Source organism: Lathamus discolor, chromosome 3 (genome assembly GCF_037157495.1).
Source record: "Lathamus discolor isolate bLatDis1 chromosome 3, bLatDis1.hap1, whole genome shotgun sequence".
Lineage (NCBI taxonomy): Eukaryota > Metazoa > Chordata > Aves > Psittaciformes > Psittacidae > Lathamus > Lathamus discolor.
Genome location: NC_088886.1, coordinates 138442279 through 138462949, shown reverse-complemented (window position 1 = coordinate 138462949; position 20671 = coordinate 138442279). Strand labels below are relative to the sequence as shown.

Sequence of the window (20671 nt, the reverse complement as noted above, 5' to 3'; positions counted from 1 at the left end):
ATTTTTATACCTGCTAATGGTTATAGGTAAGCCCCAACTTCATAGCTTTTAACTGGGAGAAAGCAGCTTGCTGCCCAAGCTGACGCGGATAAAGCTGTGCGCTCGGCAGGGTCCTACCGTTTCCTTGAGAGAAGCAAGGTCAGCAAGTCTGGTTCTTTTCACTTACATCTCTCTTAAGAACAACAGCCCATTTTTAGCTTCTCTTCCTGTGACCAAGACCAGAGAAGTCTGTTAGGTGGTCACAAATACAGGTAGTGAGGAGTTTTCCAACTCAGCAGATTTCATTTAATGCGGATTTATCTAAAACATGCACTGGAAGTATAGTGGCTTGGGCTGAGCTTGTGAACAGGTAGGGAGGACACACACAAGGTATGCACAACATGAGGTTTGCCCAGGATGCAGAGTGCCTGTGTTCAGGTCCATGCTCTGTTGAATTCTGTATAAGGACATGATTCTGTCTCTCTGGTGAGACAAATCCTTGACGTCCTCTTTCAAGACCCATTGCAAGCAAGCTACTCACTCCCAGAACTGCCAGAATTAGTGATCTCATGTGAAAGGAAGCACTGGTCGATGAGTTAGTTTTACCAGCAGTTCAATGACCTGGGGATGTTTTCCTTCTAACATATACAAGAGCATTTAATCTCCTACTTTACTGGGACATGTTTGACTTCACCTACCATTAGCACAATGACATGTTGGTGGAGAGCAGAGCTAGCCATGGATTATGGTAAAGTGCCCACAAAAAATGCTATCAGGCTGAATTATCACGGACTGAGATTGGGGCGCCTGGAAATAAATTGCAGTATTACATTTTTCATCTGTGAGGCTTTAGCAGCCACAAAACACTCACAGCATAGGCCTGTGGTCAACTTTAAGCAAATTATATAGGACACTTCATACTGTTATTAAGGTGAACTGGACCCTGCAGATAGATATGAATGTATACCACATATTACCTTCAAAGACTGTCTATAAATCATAAAAAAGGAGGTGTTGGTTGGCTTTTTGTTTTGTTCTGGGTTTTGTTCTTTTTCTCCCTGTTGTGTAAAAGGGGCATTTTAATAGTGATGTTTTTAAGCAGTAAGGAAAGTAAGAATATTTAAAGTTCCATGAATATAAAAGTATAAACAAGAAAGGAGCATCTTAAAATCAGCTCCAATTAGAGGAGTACCAGGAATTACAGCATCTTCTCAGAATCCACCATTTACTTTCTGACACTGACACCAGCAGAACCATGATATGCTCCAAATTCATGTCCAAACACATCCTACACTTGTGTACAACATATACACACACCAAGAAAAAAGGTAAATTTGATCCTAAGCAAATGCTATCTCAATGCTTTTAGCTTGTGCACCTTCAAATCATGACTTTCAGCATTTAAAGCACTTCATTTAACAGAGCATAAAACTAGAGCTAAAATGCCAAGAGAAAGAGGCCAGGTTTTCAGAGGTCCGTCAACCTCTATGAGCTACACTGCCTTAAATAAGGCTGGAGGACAAGGAAACCCCTGTCCAGTGCCACGCTCTGTGTACTGCTGCAATTACAAGGCAAAGGGCTTCTCTGCTTGCTGGCCTGCCCCTCACATACAAGTCTGAGGAAATCAAGGGACTGCTCTTTCTGAGAATCAGTCATGCCAGATAGCTAACAAACACACAGAAAAGGGCATCAGATCTCATTTTTCCTGCTGGCTATGCCCTACATTAGCTCAGCCCAAAGCACCTCTCCTCCCCCTTCCTCACTCCTCCTAGGTCAGCGGTGACTCACCTGTACTTTAATGGAGGTCTCTGGGGCTTAATTCATTACCTGAAAAGAGCTTTGAGATCATGAAGTGAAGGATGCTAGAGAAGTGCAAAGAGGTGAGTCTTGCAATTCGTATGTGTGTGCTTCTGTATGGTTGGGGTTATTTTCCTTTAATAAAACAAAATCTGTACCTCATCCTAGAGCAGGGAGGGAGCCATTCATTCCCTCCACCCTTCCCCATGATGTATCCCCCCCCCTTGCTTTCTAGTGCATGAAGTTTGGAAAAAGGAGTTCCAACATACCCAGCAATCGAATTTGCATGACTGCGCCGTGTAAAACGAAGAACATCCAGAGGGGCTGGGAACAGTCTGTGCAGACCTGCATGCCAATGCTGGCACCGTTGTGACTCAAGTGCAGCTCACCATCCGAATTCACCATAAATCCCAGGATGTCTCCACTCTGGAGGGGCACCACGACACGGCAGATGGCCCAGAACTCCTTTCGGTCGACCAAGGACTCGGGGTTATAGGGGAGGTCGCTGGGGCGCAAGGTGCTGGGGTCGCAGGATGTGACCCCGTAGGACAGCGTCCCCGTGCGCACAGCGTTGGACTTGTTGATTTTGACAAAAATGGTTTCATTGATCCGAAGGGGTCTGCTGGTGAAAACCAAAGTCCTCTCCTCCCGCGCGTGCTCCAGACGGGCCACGGTTTGGTCGTCGAGGATTTTGACGTGGGGTCCCCGGAGGTGGTGGAAGCGGAGGTCGCTCTCCAGCTGGGAAGGGAGGAGGTGGGAATGCTGGGAGTTGAGGGAGTTCTGCGGGATGGGACACGTGGTGGCCGTCACGTGGAAGGTCTCCTCCTGCAGGTTGAGGTCGCACAGGCTGACCGAGAGGCGCGTGTCCTCCGTCTCCCGGCGCAGCGAGGGCCGGCGGATGGCGGTGAAGGAGCGGGGCCGCAGGCAGTCGGGAGGGATGATCTCACTGTCTGCGGGGAGAGAGGAAACAACAGAGGGGCCAGTTCAGAGGAAATGAAAATGCCCAGGAGTTTGCAAATCGCTATCGGTTTGATTGATGTGTTTAAAAGAGAAAAACAGAGACCTGCTGCCATTAATAAAATTCCCCTTCAAAATATGGAAGTGGAGTGTCATAAAATGTATTTGCAAAAGATTGCTGTTCTTGATACCTTCCCCCGCAGCATCAATATCTTCAGCTTCTCGGCAGGCAGACTCAAAATCAATGGAAAGAATTGACCGTGGAGGCCCTCCTTGGAGAGCGGAAGGACAGGGTAAATATCAGAAATGCACCCTGAACACAGCACTCAATATCTCTACAGGCTCACAGTTTTCATGCCCTCTTTTTTGTCTACAGCAATTCTCATAGATGCAGGAAATAAATTCCTAACTACACATTTTTTGTTGATTTTAAAGGCTGCTATGTTCAGTTCTGATTTATTTATCATCAGATGAAATTTAGTAAGTATTCCTGTATATAATTAATCATTAGTCTTCAGGTGCTCGCTGCAAATTAGTAGAGATATGGATTTCACAGTGCAGAACTTGGGAGAACGCAGTTTTCTATAAATAACACACAATCATTTATTATCTCCAAGCCAAATAATTAAAAATCAAATCCACAGATACGCAACAAAAGGAAGATGGTGCTTACACATTCAAATCCATCAGTGGAAACAGAATTGCACCTTATCCTCTCTGATAGTCTCACCTGCTGTTTCAAGAGCTAACCATCGATTTATTTGATTCTTTTTCTAAGGAATATAATCACCTGCCTCGAACGCCTGACTTTAATTTAATATATCCTTAGCTATGCTGTTGCCATAGAAATTTTTAAGGGCAATATACTGTCAAAAACCTCACATTATTTAAACAGATTATAAAAGTAAGCTGAGATAATGCAAAGGTTTATCCTTATGTCTGACTTTCTGAACTCTGAGATGCCCATAGCATCAAGAGACTATTTGCTGTGAGAAAACTGAGTACCTGGGTAATTCTCTGCAAACATTGTAACAGGCTGCCACGCATACTGACTGCTCCTCTGCAGGAGCTATGCCTGAAGGCTGTTGTGGCTTCAAGCCTGAGACCAAACAATATGAGGTTGGGACCACCCCTACAACACAAACCTGTGCAGCTGGCACAAAGCAGCATCGCCAGACCCCAGCCTGGACCTGCCGCAAACATTGCACAAGGTGGAGCTACAGGAAGAGGCAGAGGAGCAGAGAGTTCTTCCTAACCAACCCCCCTGCTAGGCCCTTACAGTGGGCACCTCTCCCAGCCACTTATCTTTGGGACTTTCTTTTATGACAGAAAAGAGAGCAGGAACTGAGGATTTCCCCTAATGGGGTGCACCCTCTCCCGGTACACCAGAGTAGGGGCTCTGTACTGGTATGCCAAGAAAAAGCGCCAGCTACTGAATAACCAACATCTCCTGCAACATCTGAGGTCTGACTAACAGCCTTTTCTGCCCTCCTCTTCTGGGAGCTCTGACAAGAGCACACCCACACACAGTTTGGCTTGAGCAGAGATCTTTGCTTTGCTTAAACTGGATTATTCCAGGCTCCTCTTGAAATAAACTATTACAAGGGAAGCAGAGTTTCAAAATAAAAATGGGCTTTGTTTCTCATATTTCATTTTCCCCATACTGATTTTTCAGCTTCTCCTCCAAGAAGTTCATTAAAGGAATGGAGGAATAAATAAAAAAACCCAGAAATTACCGCAAGTAGGCTAGAAGTGGGTCACATTAATGCTTATATGGGCTAGCATTATTATTAATGCATATATGGGCTAGCATTTGCACTGAAAATGTTTCTGCTGGATGGAATTAGACTTGTTTTACCCTCCTTTTGCTGAAAACCTACATAGGAGAACAAATAAATAATGGCAGCTGACAACAATCCTATGGCGTAGGTGAACGGGTAGAGACCTTTCTGAATAGGAACAGAAGGTCCTCTCTATTTTACTCCCTGTAACTATGCATGTGCAGCCTGGCTGACAACAGTGATGTGTGGGTAGCTTGCAGCCAGGGTTTTGAAACAGCTTGTTTTCCACCAGGATGCTTGCATTTCCCTTTGGCTGCTGAACAAAATATCTTTTTCCATCTGAAAAGAGGTTAAGAGAGATGGAGTTCTGCAGACAAGACACATGGCAGTGATAGCAAACCATATCCAACTGTTTTACTTAAATCCATCAGTAGCTCAGATGCCTAGCTACTTAAGGGATAAGATGTCTAAAGCACATGGGAATGACTTGAGACTTGGTTCATTAATGCCTGCAAATACCCATGGAACAAAGAATTGCAGTTTACTGGTATCTGGAGTGGGTCCGTGAAAATTTAGAGGTGAGTCTCTATGAGATGCTAGCCTGCTCCAGAGCTCTATGTTTTTATAAATCTCAAAACACCCAGTCAAAGAAGAAAACAAATAAATAACATTAAATATAAGGTAAAACAGGAGTGGATTCATCTTTTGGGGTGGTAGGTAAATTGGAAGAGATATGGAATGCCATTTGCCCAGAATAACTAGGAATGGACAAGGTCTATAAAAGAACAATTCCGGTGAAATGTGAAACAAATGAGACTTTGAGCAGTTTCTTTCACCAGAAGATGCCAAGGAATGAAGCTTCCTCTAAAGCTTCAATTGCCACTTTTTAAACAGAGACCAAGCTGTTCATGCTGAACACAGATCAAGCTGTTCATGCTGGAGTGGCCCACAACGCCGCATGACTCCTGCAGAACATTTACAACTGACCTTTAATGCTTACAAAGGAGGGAGTCTTCATGCAGGAGTGTTCAGGCATATTTATATTTGCAGAGACAAACCTGGGTACACATCAGAAAGATGGAATGTCTTTATGTTACAAGACTCTAAAATACAAAACAAGTCCAATGGCCCATTACTGAGGAGATCACCGGCTTCAGCCTGAAGAATTCAGAAATCATCCCTTCTTGCTAAATATTCAAGGTTATGAAATTTCCTGTATAAGGCAGTTGGCAGTATTTCTTTGGGAAAACTCAATTGGTAAGAGACCCCCTTGGGTGAGAATAGATGGACTTGTGAGTGAAGACCACAGCTCTCACTGAGTCACCAGAGCAAGGTTTAACCCAGCTGGTTGAAGTACCACCAGCAAGCTGGCTGTGACCATGGCAGCTCAATGGAAGCTGACTGCCCAGGCTACTTTCCAGAGAGCATTTGCTGAGCTCTGCATCACTGCAGTTATGGTGTTAATGATGGATTTAGAAACTTAAAGCTTCTGGTAGCAATACAGACACAGCCAAAGCAAAAAGGATTTCTACTAAATTCACATTTTCCACTCCTCAGTTGGAGAATCTGAGACACTGAACTTTGATCAAGGAAGTCTAACTTCACAAATCTCTTTGTATCTTTTAATGGCTTTGTTTAACAACAACAACAAAAAAATAAGCAGGAGTAATTCATTTAGTGAAGTAGAAATGAAGGGCACCTGTGCAGTTCAACCGTCTTCTGTTTTCTCATCTCCAGTGGGGTTTATCCGCACTATTTAGATTCTTAGCAGCTGACTCCTTACACAGAAAATTAACTTGAAGTATTTTCCTCAGATCAGAGGCTTCAAATCTCTCCCTTTTCCTGCTCAGAGGGCATGGAAAAGCCTCCCACTTCATGCAGGCTCAGTGTGACTGCAGTAACACTTCAGAACAGCATTTAAAAGGAGCTGGTGAGCAGCCAGATACAGCTGTAATCACTGCATCCAGATCAGAAATATTTCACTACTAGCTTTTTTTGAACTACTGTTGTCTTCTTAAAATCATCTATTTATTTAAACATGTATAATACGTACAATATGAATTTATTATAGATATATTAAATGTGCACATACATGCACATTTAATATAGCTACATGCACATCAAACACAAACACAAAGTTCTGTCCACCGCATTCACAGATCATCTCAGCCGCACACAAACCCGAAGGGGATGTGCTGCTGTCAGACAATCAGATCATTATTTCCTTCCTCTTTTTCTTTTTCAGTACTGTTTGTTACTGCCTGGAGGCTTGACTTTCCAAGGTCACAAGCAGTCAGTATTCTCACACCTGTAAAGGAGCTAAGAAAGCAGAGCAAATAGCATGCATACATGCACACACATGCTGGAAACTTGCAGAGTCCAGTATTTAACTGCAAGCTCTAAGGTAACAGATCTACACCTCTTGATGTGTTTCCTGAGACTGGTGCAATCCTAAGGCACCAACTATATTTCTTCAGAGTATGAAGGCTGCAGCCTCTCTACAGAATAAGCTAAGAAAGACATAGTATAAATAAACTAGGGAAATCAGATTGATAACCGAAGAACCTGTCCCTTGTCTAATGAGCTTCCCTCCCAGGAGAGAAAAATGCTGAGATGTCAAAGAACAGCCTAGTGATTCCTTGCATCTGGAGAACATTTCTGTCCTCAGCTACTAAGCAAAGAGTGAAAAATTGGTAGGGTCATAACTTTGCTGGCATGCTCTTTCCCTTCCCATGCAAAGCCTCATGTTTTTCCTTATTTCTGTTCTTTGTTTTACTTCTTCCAAGCGCATTTTTCTTCTCTTAATCCCCCACTTCACTGGATAGTAGTATTTTTAGTGAGTACTGGCGCTTATTGCATAATTTCTGTGACCAAGGAACCTCAGAGGTGCTAAACTACCAAAGACATATTGTAGTCAGTGCCCCCTACAAGAATATTCTATGCAAACATACAACTGCAAAAGGATGTATACTAATGAAGGGGTTCCATTCCTATTGAGGGATGCAGATGAAGGCTCCTTTTCCCACCATCAATGCTACCTGTCACAAGGGGTTAGGCAGGGAGGACAGTTGGCCTTCTGACACCTGGAATCTTGCATTATCTCCTCCATGGTCTACAGCAGACTTATGCAGCTAACAGTCCATTTGGCAAGACTTTGACACTGCAGGGAGACTTGCTTGAAATATGTACCACACCATAAAATAACATCACACTCAAAGGCAATTGGGAGAAGCGAGCAGTCATAGGACAAGAAATAAACCTGTGCTTCTGGAAACCTTCTGTCACTCACAAGCCTCATACTCCCTGTTGTGGAAGTGCAGGTATTATCCCAGCTCAGCTGTCTGCCTTGCGAGCTCTGCCCGTGTCATGCTGTGGCAGTCTTTGCTCCCTTGCTGACGCAGTCCTAGTGAGCTGATGTATGTATACTGCTGAGGAACTGCCTCACTTCAGCAAGAAGTAGCCAGAACCATTTCTGTATGTTGTTTATAGCTGAATTTAAGATATACTTTAAGGTGACTGGGACTTAAAATTTGGTAAGATGGAAACAACTTCTGTTCTCATTTACCGCTCCTAAAACAAGGATGAAGATCACTGTGCCTGGGGGCACGGAGCAATACCAATTCCCAAATCCCTTTGGTTACCAGCTTGCCTTGTCTGCATATGGCATCCAGTCCACAGTGTCACTTCCAGTGGAAAGCAGAGCAGCTGTGACTGGTTCTGGGAAGAGGAGGACTGCTGTGTGCCCCTGGGTTCAAAATCCACCCAAGTTAAAGGGCTACTGGAAGCAGATCTTCATGCAGTGTGGAGTACTCATGGCAGAGTATTCAAGATGTCCTCACCACCATGGGATGCTCTGCTGTAGGCCCTCTCAATCTCTGCCATCTTTGTTTTATTGTACCAGGATGAGCTAAACAGGATAGTGAAAATTGCCCTCACTTAAAATAAACACAGGAGAAAGACTGAGAAGCGAAGAAAGTCGAGGCCACACTTGCAGTCATTAAGAAGAAAAGCTCTGCTCACAGAGCATGTCCAAAGTGCTCTCGCCTGCTGGCGATGTGTCTGAGCAGACACTCATAAAACTATTTGTTTCTCTGCAAACTTGTATTCTCCATGTGAGGTCTGAAGAGCAGGCTGGGCTGTGCCTCGCTCAGCGTGACGCTGCAGAGACCCATGCTCCCACGTGAACACGGCTGCTGTGATGCTGCACACAGGTTTCCCCCTGCCCTCCCTGCTTGTTACTGTTAAATCTTGCAATTTATATGATCCGAGACCACTCATTGCATTCATTTCTCATAAACCATCAGGCGCCAGAATGCAGCTTCTCGGATCATACAACAAAGCCACTTCCATAGCATTATTCTAGCATGTGGGAGGCAAATGTTTAAAATCCCTCAAAGGAATGATTCAGACTAAAAATCTCCTTGGCTATATACTTAGGAATTCACTTCTACAAAGTACATTTCCCTTATGAACAACCGAGAAATCAAACTGCCTGAGTTATTGCGTCAGAGCAACCATTCCTCCTCCTTGAAAACACCCACACCATATCAAGGACACCAGTTAAGTAAATACCTATTTAAAAAATACCTGCATATATGCATGTCACTATTTCATTGACAGTGTAGCATCCCACTTCAAATAAAGCCGCTTCCTTCTGCTTTCACTGCTCTACCTCCTCTGTTTATGCACACGAGTACAGGAATGTATGCAAGACTACAGCCAACAATGTCACTTGTACCAGCTATATATATGTGAGATGCCCAGGCTGCTCTTTAAGAGGCAGTAAAATCTGTTCTGGGTCAAACATCATCTGAGATCATGACAGACCATATTTGTTTTTCAGAATTCCTCCTTCACTAACACACTGACTTGTTATTACCGCACAGTCAATTGAGGGCAAACACGTTTCATGTGCATTCATATGGTTAAAGCAAGAGTTACTGGCTATATGCAGATTTTGGCTTCCTGCTCATTGCAGTCTGGAAGGCAAGGTAACTGGTATTTTGTAATTGCCATTCTTATTGCAGGAGTGGCAGATATTTAAATCAACTGAGTGCATTTGTTTGCCTGTAACCAACACAGTCCAAATCAGCTTTCTGACAAGATAGGTGCTTTTCTACTATTGCTGAAAGCAGTTGAGAGAAGGGGAAGAAATCAAAGTTCATGCTGAGGGCTGAGGCTAAAGCTGAAGTTCATCTGTGGGGAGAAATCATTCATGTGTACACTAAAAATTGTCACCAGATTTTTAAGCTTAAAAAAGAAGGTAGACATTTGACTCTATGGAATCAATGGCAAGGCTACAAACATCTGTCACTTTAACAGAAAAGAGTGAAAATCAACAGTGCTTAACAAGCATCTCACTGGACTTGTCTTTGCTCTGTGTTTGCGTTTGCTTGGATAAAAATCAGCATTTCTTTCCAGGCATCTTGGGAGAGATTGAGCACTAAAGCTATTTGGTTTGCATGATTCCGTTTCGGAGAACTGATGAAAAATGGATGGAAGAGAACAAACCTAGCCTTTGAGTTGTTGTCAACTGCTAAGTGTTTGATATATCTATTGTACAAATCTGGTGGCTTCCTGGGGCCGTTTAGCACCAAATCCCACTTTGAAGGAACACTGCTTTTGTACCGCTAGGCACAGAGCAACTGGTGTCCTGCCAGGTGGATCTCAGGACAACCCCTGGGATCTGTTCTGAATACTTTTCTAAGGATAGAAATAACCTCCATTGGCTTATTGGGATTATCACAGATTTCTTATCATGGACCGTCGATGCTGTACCGATAATATGATAAAACATCACAGTAAAAGAAATCAGAAACAAACAAAAAAATCAATGCTAAAAGAATGTGAGCTCATGTGCTGCTAGTCTCCAAGTTGAAATATTCAGAAAGAATAAAAAAACCAAACCACAAAACTAAACAACCCAGAGCTTTAGGGAATCACAGCTGGTTTTAAGCCAGAGTGAAGAATTGCGGTTTCCAGGCCAGCTTAGTAATTGATTGATCATCTGCATATTCTTCAATAAAATCTAAGGAATGAAAGCATACAATCTCAAACATGAATAAGAATAGTTGAAGGCACAAAGGTTGAGTGCTGACTGATAAATTGTAGTTTTGGGATACATGCTAGCTAACAAAGTGCTCTGAACAGACTGGTTCATAACAAACATTCATGCGATTCTGCCTAACATCTCTAAAGCACGTCAAATTGATTTGCACATATGAAACTGCACAAAGAGCACAACTAGCCTCATAAAATTGAAATAAATTACTGTTTTCCTTAGCAAATAGGAATGTTCTGAAGGAGTCTGACAGTAGATTATGAAGAACAAACTTCCATATGCTTTTTACAGTTGTGGATTTGTTTTCCACAAAAGCTGATACTCTCAGAGAGTCTGCAGGGTGCTGGCAACATTTATGTTACAAACAACACGTTTGGGGTTTTTTTCAGAGAGCCTTTTCATCTGAGTATCCTCATCTTCCCCATCCAGTGGCCCTGAAGACTGACAAATGTCTTTCCGGTTGAAGATGTGCTTAACCACTGCCACAGCCACCTCTGGATGTTGACACCTCTTTGCCTCATTCCCTTTATTGTGTTCATGGGTTTTCCATTTGATGTTTTTCAATACCCCACAAAGTCAGGGAAATATGGTTTGAGCAAAAATCATGTGGCTTGCATTTTGTGGAGACCACCTAATCTCCATTATTCACTCCTTAATCTATCTTCCACTCACGGACATGAAATCTCTGAACTTTACTCCCATCCCAATGCAATGATTTTCACCTCCCTTGCCCCAGGCCTCCTAGACTCCGTGATCAGCTACTATACTCCCTCTTGCACCAAAACCATCATCACTTTAAGGTCCATACCAGCATTATTTTAATCTCAGTCCTACCTCTCTCTGTATAGTGCCCACCTTTTCTTTCCATTTCCTTTTATTTTTTCTACAGCTGGCAAGTCTTTTAGTACTTCCTTTAATTACTTGTGCAAGACCTAGTTCTCTCTGGAGACTGGCAATTGTCACTTCATCTGATTCTTCCTGATCTTTCAGATGTACACTTCTCTGTAGAAAACTTTTGTTTTGTTGGGCTTTTTTCTTCTTCCTCATGGGAAATAAAGGCAATAATTGCAATTTTGGGTTGTCTAACAGCTGTACAGAGCTCTCTTCTCATACCCAGTGACTCCATTGCTTACTTCTGGCACTATCATTCCTTTTACCCTCCTTTCTCCTACAAATTTCAACCATCTTACCTCACCTATTCATATAAGTAGTTCACCACTGCATGCAGTGCTAACCCCACAATTTTACCTTCATGCATTGTGTTGCAGATTGCTACAGGTCCTCCAAGAACTCTGTTTCCAATCCTCCCTACATTACTGTGTGAATGTTTCCATAGCATCTCAATGGCCCCAGGCCCCAGGCAATTCCCAAGCTACTTCAAACACAAGCCATCATCCCCTGAATAATCTGACAGCAATTTTCTTCAAAACGTGTACTTTCTTCCTCCTTCCTCTTTGGGCAAAGAAGAGATTCAGAGCGGCCCTGAGGAGAAGGACCTGGGGGTGCTGGTAGATGAGAAAATGAACATGGGCTGGCTTCACTGTGCGCTGGCAGCCCAGAAAGCCAACCGTATCCTGGGCTGCATCAAAAGGAGCGTGACCAGCAGGTCGAAGGAGGTGATCCTGCCCCTCTACTCTGCTCTCGTGAGACCTCACCTGGAGTATTGTGTGCAGTTCTGGTGTCCTCAACATAAAAAGGACATGGAACTGCTGGAACAAGTTCAGAGGAGGCCACAAGGATGATCAGGGGACTGGAGCACCTCCCGTATGAAGACAGGCTGAGGAAGTTGGGGCTGTTCAGCCTGGAGAAGAGAAGGCTGTGCGGAGACCTCACAGCAGCCTTCCAGTACCTGAAGGGGTCCTATAGGGATGCTGGGGAGGGACTCTTCGTCAGGGACTGTAGTGACAGGACAAGGGGTAACGGGTTAAAACTTAAACAGGGGAAGTTTAGATTGGATATAAGGAGGAAATTCTTTCCTATTAGGGTGGTGAGGCACTGGAATGTGTTGCCCAGGGAGGTTGTGAGTGCTCCATCCCTGGCAGTGTTCAAGGCCAGGTTGGATGAAGCCTTGTGTGGGATGGTTTAGTGTGAGGTGTCCCTGCCCATGGCAGGGGGGTTGGAACTAGATGATCTTGAGGTCCTTTCCAACCCTAACTATTCTATGATTCTGTGATTCTATGATTCCCATCCATCACCCTCCCTCACGTGATATTTATGTATCTCGCATTTATCCCTTTTCACTTGCTTTCATTTACCCCTGTTTCTTTGTGCAGGCAAGGACATGACAACTCCTTCTCCAACTTGTCCCCACGTTTCCCAGTGAAAAGCTTCTGCTATTGCTGACAGTTTTACGCCCAGCTGCTCAGGGAGAATCCAACCCACCAACAATCCCTGCCAAGGTCTCCCCAAGGTCCAGCATCTTATCTAGCACCATTGCTTATCAAAATGAATTAGTGCCATTGGGTCTTCACCCTTTTCCTTAGGAAACCCAGAAACACTGCTGGCAATCACCTTCCTGGATTCACTGTAGTCCTGTTTGGTTGCCCAAAGCCACTGTTAAATGATAGATTTCCTGGATTTTGGTGCCCCGCGGATACCCCACAGCTAAGAGCACAACATTTTCTAATGAAGATGCAACCTGTAAAGAGCAGTGATAACACATAATGTTTCTGTCAACTGACTGAAGAAAAACGAACTAAAATTGGAAATAAACAGTGTTTCAGGCTAACCTGAAGAAAAGGGCTCAGTTTATCTAGTTTTCTTTGATAAAAGCAAATAAATACTGGATCAAGAGCTTCTCCAGCTGATTTCTGGGTCTTGTTTGGAAATAACTGTTGTTGTTTCAACACTCAAAAATGAAATACATAATTTTGAAAATAGTGAAAGGAAACAGCTAGAGCTTGCCAGAAGTGTTTCTATTTTTCAGCCATGATTAACTAAGTTTACAGAGCATTTCTCCTGCTCCAAGCTGGTTCCTCACCTAAAGATTCAACAACAGTATTTCTGAAAGAATGCACATAATGCTGTTTTCTTCCAGAATATTTTCTGTGGTTTAATTCCTTTAATATCTCTTTCTTGGAGAATTTCCACCCCAAAATCCAGCAGGAAGCAGCTCGCAAAAGATTTCTGACTTATTTTCCACATATACGTAATGACGGTGCAGCCATTACACCCCCATCCACCCCACTCCTATTCCAGAGCTGGTGTGGTCTGCAAGACGCACTCTCCCAGTTATGCATGGGAACAGTAAATCAAGTCTTTGTTTGATGAGCTTATTTTAAAATAGCACAATTATTGCAGTCTGCACCGATTTCTGACCAGAAGTTCAGCATGTGTTTAAGTCTGTTCCATTTCATGACAGCGTTTAATAATCCACTTCGTCTAAACAAGTGTTTATATACCACTGAAGGCAATGGGACGTACACATGAGCACACCAGTCATCCCAAATCAGGGGCACAGGGTAAGGTTTAAAAACTGCATCCCATGTTTAAAAAAGGTAAGTTCTTATGCTAAACTCCACTTTCCATCACTGTCCCATTGTATGGTACCAGAGGAACAAACAGCAAATGAGATTCCCTGAAACAGTAACCCTAAGTCAGTCACTCTAGCTGTCACAGCTGGACAAAATTACGGGGTGGAATCACAAGGAGAGTCAATGCCCATTTCTGCCAAGGTACGTAATTGAAAAGCTCCTCTCTTTAATAAATTCTTCATATATTCTGTCACTGCAGATGCCCATTAGGCTTGTGATTTCTTTATAAATGATTTTGATACCTGAACTACAGGAACTAAAGAGCTGAATCTTGTTTCCCAAGCTTCAGCTAACTCCTTAACAAGAAAAGAGACACATTCCGCTCTCTTACCCCAAGGGAAAGCTTCAACACCTTGGCTATCAGTAAAGCTAATTTAAATGCACAGATCACAGGATGTGGCCTCAAAAGGTTTAGACAGAAAGACAGGAGGCTTTTTTGAAGCTTCAAATTGAAATCAGAAACAAGAATCTGCCGGAGGGCCACAGTCTGGCTGCCAGTGAGGGCAGGGTAACCTTGCTGAAGCCGCAGGGTTCACACAGAGAATCAGGTCCAGTGTATAGTGCAGAATGCTAAATAGTGGCCAAATCTTCCGGCCTCTGAAGAAGAGGACCCAAGGCCTTGATTCCCAAAGGTTCCCACTGTCACCACATCCCATCTTCATACAGGACCACATTTCTTCCTCTTCCTCCTCTTCTTTCTCCCTTCCCCACCTCACTGTCTAAACACAAACAAGCTTGGTCATGCTGGGATCCCATGGATGAGATAGAGGATGGTCTTTTGGGAAAATAATCTCAAAACTGGGGCACAGCCCCTGTGGTGGACAAAGATAGACTGTCTGATGGGAGCCAGGCTGTGACCACCTCCCATCATGCACAGCCGAAACACTGCATCAGTGAGACGCAAGCTATAGGCATGGCACTGGGGAGATACCTGAATTTGCAACTGGTTTCTGCTATTACTGACCCCTGAGACTTCTCAAGGAGGGCTCAGGGGGTGGGTAAGACACAGGCACTTAAAAATGCAGTGCGTTTTTTGGCTTTCTTCACTTTATGCAGGGTGATTTTCCTTTTCTTCTTTGACCTCTCATTAAGCCCCCATGACAGATGTCTGCCATTTCTCATCAAATTCCTTTTGCCACATGATGCCCTGCTGTACTGTCAATGCATTTTCACTAGGAATTTACATTTTAGCTTATGCCAAATGTTGCTGTCTCTGACTGACACACACAGAACCTCTTTCTTACCTGCTGGTAATGCCTTGGGTTTTCACTAGTTTGGCTAGGAATGGGTACCAGTGTTCATTCGTCCACTTGCCCGGTTTCAATCTGTTAAACTCCCGTATCTTCACTTTTACCCTCTATTTCCCTGAGCCCTTGATGCTACACTTTGCTGGTTGGGAAACAGCCGATCAATCCTCTATTCTTTGATAGTTTTTAAAAGGTAAAGTTTAGCTCCAGAATGTCATGGACAAGCTTAGTTTTGGAGATTTGACTGAACTGGGTATAATCAGCAATAAAAAGAGCCAATACAGCAATGTTATAGCAAGAACCTCGCAGAGATCTGTATGAGGTAGAGAGATAGTAACAAACATAGGGGTGCCTCTCCCAAACTCAAGGATTTCTCATTCATTTATAGATTCATTTCCATTTCTGTCTCCTTCAGCGTCGAGGTTTATAAGAAGTTTTGGTGAAAATGCTATTGTGAACCTCTCCACACATACCCTGGACTTCTGCAGGGAACTACCAAAGCCTTGCTACACAATAACAAAAATTGCTGGGTTTACATCAACTGAAATGTCATCACCAACACCAGTGATGTCTTTCTCAGCCTAAGGAATCTGGGATCGATCACAGGTCTGTCTGGGACCTGGTTATCAGACAAAACCAGTCCCTCTCTCCACTGCGCTCAGTGCAATCCCACTGTTCCTGGTACTGTAACAGCTCTGACTTTAAAAATGTGTGCTTTACTTTGCCGTTTACAACTGGGTAAATATTCTTTGTTTCCAAGCACAGATGTAGTCCAGTCACCAGAGCAAAAGCCTGGATAACTCAGATTGGCATTTGTTCTTGCCAACCACAGGATCGTACTAGGAAAGTGCACCGCTACAGAACCACACATTTCTGAAAGGTAAATGAGAAGAAAAACCAGATGATGTGCTCAAATTATCCTGACATCTGAAACAGAGGAGAAAGGTTATCACTGGCTGTATTTCTGCTCTGCAACTCTTCTTCACACCAAAGTTAGCAAGGGGAAAAAAATCCCCAAAAGGAGCGTAGATGACTTTTGCTTAGGAGGAAGCCAACGGATGCATGCAGAAAGGGCCCCACGAAGCTGTACATGCTCTGCTCTAGCCCAGGCTGAAGCCGCGTTACCAGCCCCTTTCACTGTGTGTCCATAGGAGACACAAAGCACACTGACAGCTGTTGCCATAGCCACCCTTTTACGTCCCAGGGTCAAGTTTTCCTCTGCATAGAAACAGTATTTATAAGGTAGCTTAGGTGTGCCTTGCACCTGACACTTAAAAATGGCAAGTCCCATCCTAGAGGAGCTTATGGTCCAAATCAGACATATCACAGCAAGAGAGCACCATAAACACAAGGGTGAGATGGTGAGGTACTGCATGTAGAGCCTGCCAGCTCTTATTCTTCCTTTCAGACACTGTAAGGGCTCTGCATCCCCATGTGTACTTTTACAAGTGTCCTGCTGGTCTGCCCTGCTGCAGACACTGGGTGATGACACGGCCTCAGCAGGGACACGCTCCCTGTCCTCTCCTGGCAAAGCTGAGCACTCAAGTCTGAAGCTAAACAGCCCTTCTGAGGAGCTGCCAGGCCCATGAGCCCCCCCAGCCGAGCGTCCTTCCCTCCACTAGGTCGCAGTGGTGCACAGGCACGTCCTGCTCCCGGGTGGCCACGCTGCAGGAATCAGGCAGGGGCTGCTGCCAAACCTACCACTTGCAACAGGGCCTGGCAGCTAGGGGGAAATGGGGGCTGTATTTAGTCCCTGAATGGCATGAAAAAACCATGGGGCTCGTAAGGACTGCTGGAGTAGGCAGGAACTTGTCCTGCGATCAACAGCACTTAACAGCAAAGAGAAACCTGACTTGAGTAGACTCTAACCGCAGCCTTCTCCCTACACCCAACGTAGCACACAGACTTTACCAGTGGGGTGGCAGACCGACAGTACTGAGAACAGAATTTGCCTCCGTTCTGGCTTCCCAACAGCTAGCGTGGTGCATCCCAAGCTCGCGCATCCCGCCAGGAAGATGTGAGGTTCACCCAACCCATGCTGCTGCCTCTGCCATGATGGCTACCTCGCAGCTGGGAGAGCTGCCCACAGCAGAAAAACTGCCCCATCTGCAGAGAAATGATGAGAAATTGCCACCGTGGCAAGAATCTGCAGGAATGGTGATAAATGACCCCATCTGCTGCGTTTCACTGCTCTGTCTGCCAGAGGCATGTCACTCAGGTCTGTTAAAGCCACCACAGTTGCCCATGCTCTCCCAGGCTCAGGCAATGTAAATTCCTTCCCAAATGAAGTTTGAAGCACTTCAAAAATCCATGTTTAAGGGCAATATGAAGCAAACAGAATTTAATAAGGAAGCAAATAACAGGGTGGCTGCTGGGTTCCCTTTTGCATCTGCTACAATCAAAACATCTATGGGGTTAGCAGGTGTTTTAACTGTGTGTGAAGCTGCTGCAGAGCTGAGAGTGCCAGTTCATTGCTACAAGGTGGCTTCGCCTGCTGCAGCACCTATGGGTGCAAATCAGAAGGGACAGTGTGGCTCATGTGCCTGTTTTGTGCTCTCCACTTCTGCATTAAGCCTGAGAGAAGCTCCCTAAAGGCTGACAATGAGAAGGCACCATCCTCCAGCTCTGTCCCCAGGAGGAGACGATCACCTCCACATTCATGTCCTGCTGCTGATTGCCATCCATGCCCCAGCATCCAGTTTTGGGAAGGGAGTCCCATTTCAGGGTGCCAGGGTGGCCCTGCCCAGAGGCACCAGTGCTATGACAGGATTCATGCTCCATTTGAAATGAAACATTCCAAGTAACCTCGAGAGTCTATTTCTCCACCTCTCTGCCCTCCAGGAAGCCTTCTTCTCCCTGGAAATTTGACATTTCTTAATCTTGGCTTGTTTTCCAGGTCAGCAGACTTGTCCCCCGGCACTCACAGTCATTCAGCAGAGGCGTGTCAAACACTGTCACCATCTCTGTGCCTTTGCCATCCTGCCAAGCATGCCTGCTCCATGGGTAGCTGGAAGCAGAGAGTCAGCTGTGCACTCACTCAGAGGATGTTCTGCCGATGCGGTACCTGCCAAACCACCTCAAACCCGTCACCAGCAAACACAGAGCCAGTCCCAAAAATTGGCAGGAGTGGAATGATTCAAGGGGCAGACTCAAGCAAGCCAGGCATGGCCAAGACTAGCTACTGAGCCATGCAGCTCCTTCCCTTTACCTCCTTGGCCATCTCAGTGCCATGCCTGTGGCCATGCATTGCCTGCCTGTCTGAGCTGCACAGCTGCTTCTGCCTCTCTGGAGCTTGCACTCCCTGCAGCTAAATTCAAGGCCACGCAATCCAGCACCATCAAGGAAAAGGATCATGATGTTGTCAGCAAGACTGACTGCAAAAAATAGCACTGCTGCAGTGAGTACCCAAATCTCCGCCTGCTGGGCCTGGGGCAGGGTGGCACTGGAGTTCACTGCTATCTGAAAACTGCAAAAAATGGTTATTTGCCCCTAAATTAAATGTAGTTAGCACTGGCACCATTAGCCTGGGCAAACCTTCCTGCTGTGGATCTGGAGGAGTCTCGTGCCCCCCAAACAAGGTGCTTCTTGGTGGACTTTTTGGGTAATAGAGAGTCACTTTTTCCACAGAAAGAGCAATCCCCTGTGAGTACATGCATCCAAGCACCTCCAACCATCAAACTGCATTTCAGCTCCAGACCGAAAGCTCAGCTTAAGCTGCAGTTTAAAGCAGGACCATTTCTGCCTCGCAGCAGCTCAGTATCATCATCAGTTTTCCAGCCGTGCACATGGGAGTGTAAATGCTCATAACTATTCAGCTGCTTATGTGGTTTTACATTGAAAATATGTTGCTATGGAAAGCACAGCACGGGAACGTGCAGCCACCACAACGCACCACGGCAGAAGCAGCCCACAGCTTCTGCTGATATTTGCAGGCCCTCCATTGCCATCCACACAACAGCTGAAAATAGACTCAAAGCTCAAATGAAGCATCCGTAATTCTTCATTTCTGCTCGTCCCTCCCCAAGGCACCAAGACTCTTCACAAAAATCATACCAAGCATCCCACATACGCTCTGACGTCACCTCACCCATTTCTAATTCCTCGCTGCACACGTGCCTTGAAAAGGAAATTCCTCCCAGCCCCATTTTCATTCTGTTTCTTATTTTTGCCTAGGAAGCAGGTTTCCCTCCCGAGCCAGCTTTCTGCCAGTACCCACAGGTGCTGCTCAGCCCTTACTACCCTTTAGCCACAACATAAAGCAAATCTCTTGTGCTGGTCCACCTTGCTGCCCTGCTGACTGTGAAGAATCTGATTTCTGTCGTTTAACTCTGACCTTGGCAAAGGTCATTCCTCATCAGCAAAGTTATCTGCAAATACACATTCAGTGCAGGGGAAACCTGTCTGTACCATTAAAGTCCCAGCCTTCACAGTCTCCAAAACACATGGGCTGGGTCCTGAAGGGTGCTGAGCATTTTCTGATCTCAACTGGGAGAGCTTAGCCAAAGCAACACAGATCTGAGCCCGCAGCACTGTGGATGATGAACAACATTGGGTTTGTTCTTTCCTATGAATTTTTAAAATATCTGAAATACTGTTTGTTTTCTTTCTCATATTCTGGCAGGATTTATGAATCCTCAACTGCACCATAAACACACAACCATCAGCCCTCGATTTCTAAAAAAGTATTTGCATTAAGCTATGAAATTATTTACAGTGGTCATAAACATCCTCGCAGCATTTGGCAGCTGGGAGAGGGCCTTGGAACTCACTAATTTACTTACACTGTAAACAACTTTCTAATAAATAAATAAGCTCTTAATATCTCACCCACAAAAAGAGACACATTGTACAATACTGTATTCAGGGGTCCTTTGGAGGTCAAGGATTCAGCAGCTGAGTTTCTCTCAGGATCTTTCTTTGCTGACTCTATGTTTATGCCAAATGAATGTCTTTATTTTGAAATCAGTTTAAAATTGTCCCATTGCTTTGAACGCTGGAGAAGCAGCTGCTTGTTTCCTTGTTTCGCCTGAATGGGGGTCAAATTCTGATGTAAGGGGCAAAAAGGAGCACTTACAAAGCCGAGTAAATGTTTGCTGATCCTTTAGTAGTGACCATCCCGGGAGGGACTGCTACATCGCCAGAATGGCTGCCAGGGTAGAAATGCTCTCCAGACCAGGAGGATGCTCCATGCCAGAGCCCATGAAGCAATGAGAAGGTCATGCAGCATTTGCAAAGAGGTGCAAAATACCATGCTGCAATAGCACTGCCTTTGTGTTTTACTGCAAAGGGGCAGTCAGAGCATCCTCCCTCCTGGCT

At 44.8% G+C, this 20671-nt stretch overlaps 1 protein-coding gene across 4 annotated transcripts in view; it reads right to left on the bottom strand.

Moving 5' to 3' along the window:
- Nucleotides 1–20671, bottom strand: part of NEURL1 (neuralized E3 ubiquitin protein ligase 1) — a 164970-nt gene that overhangs the window by 18184 nt on the left and 126115 nt on the right. For all 4 annotated transcript variants that reach the window (XM_065672174.1, XM_065672177.1, XM_065672175.1 and 1 more), the window contains exon 4: nt 2046–2726. In XM_065672174.1, the coding sequence (XP_065528246.1) occupies nt 2046–2726 (681 nt within the window). The remainder of the gene's footprint in view (nt 1–2045; nt 2727–20671) is intronic.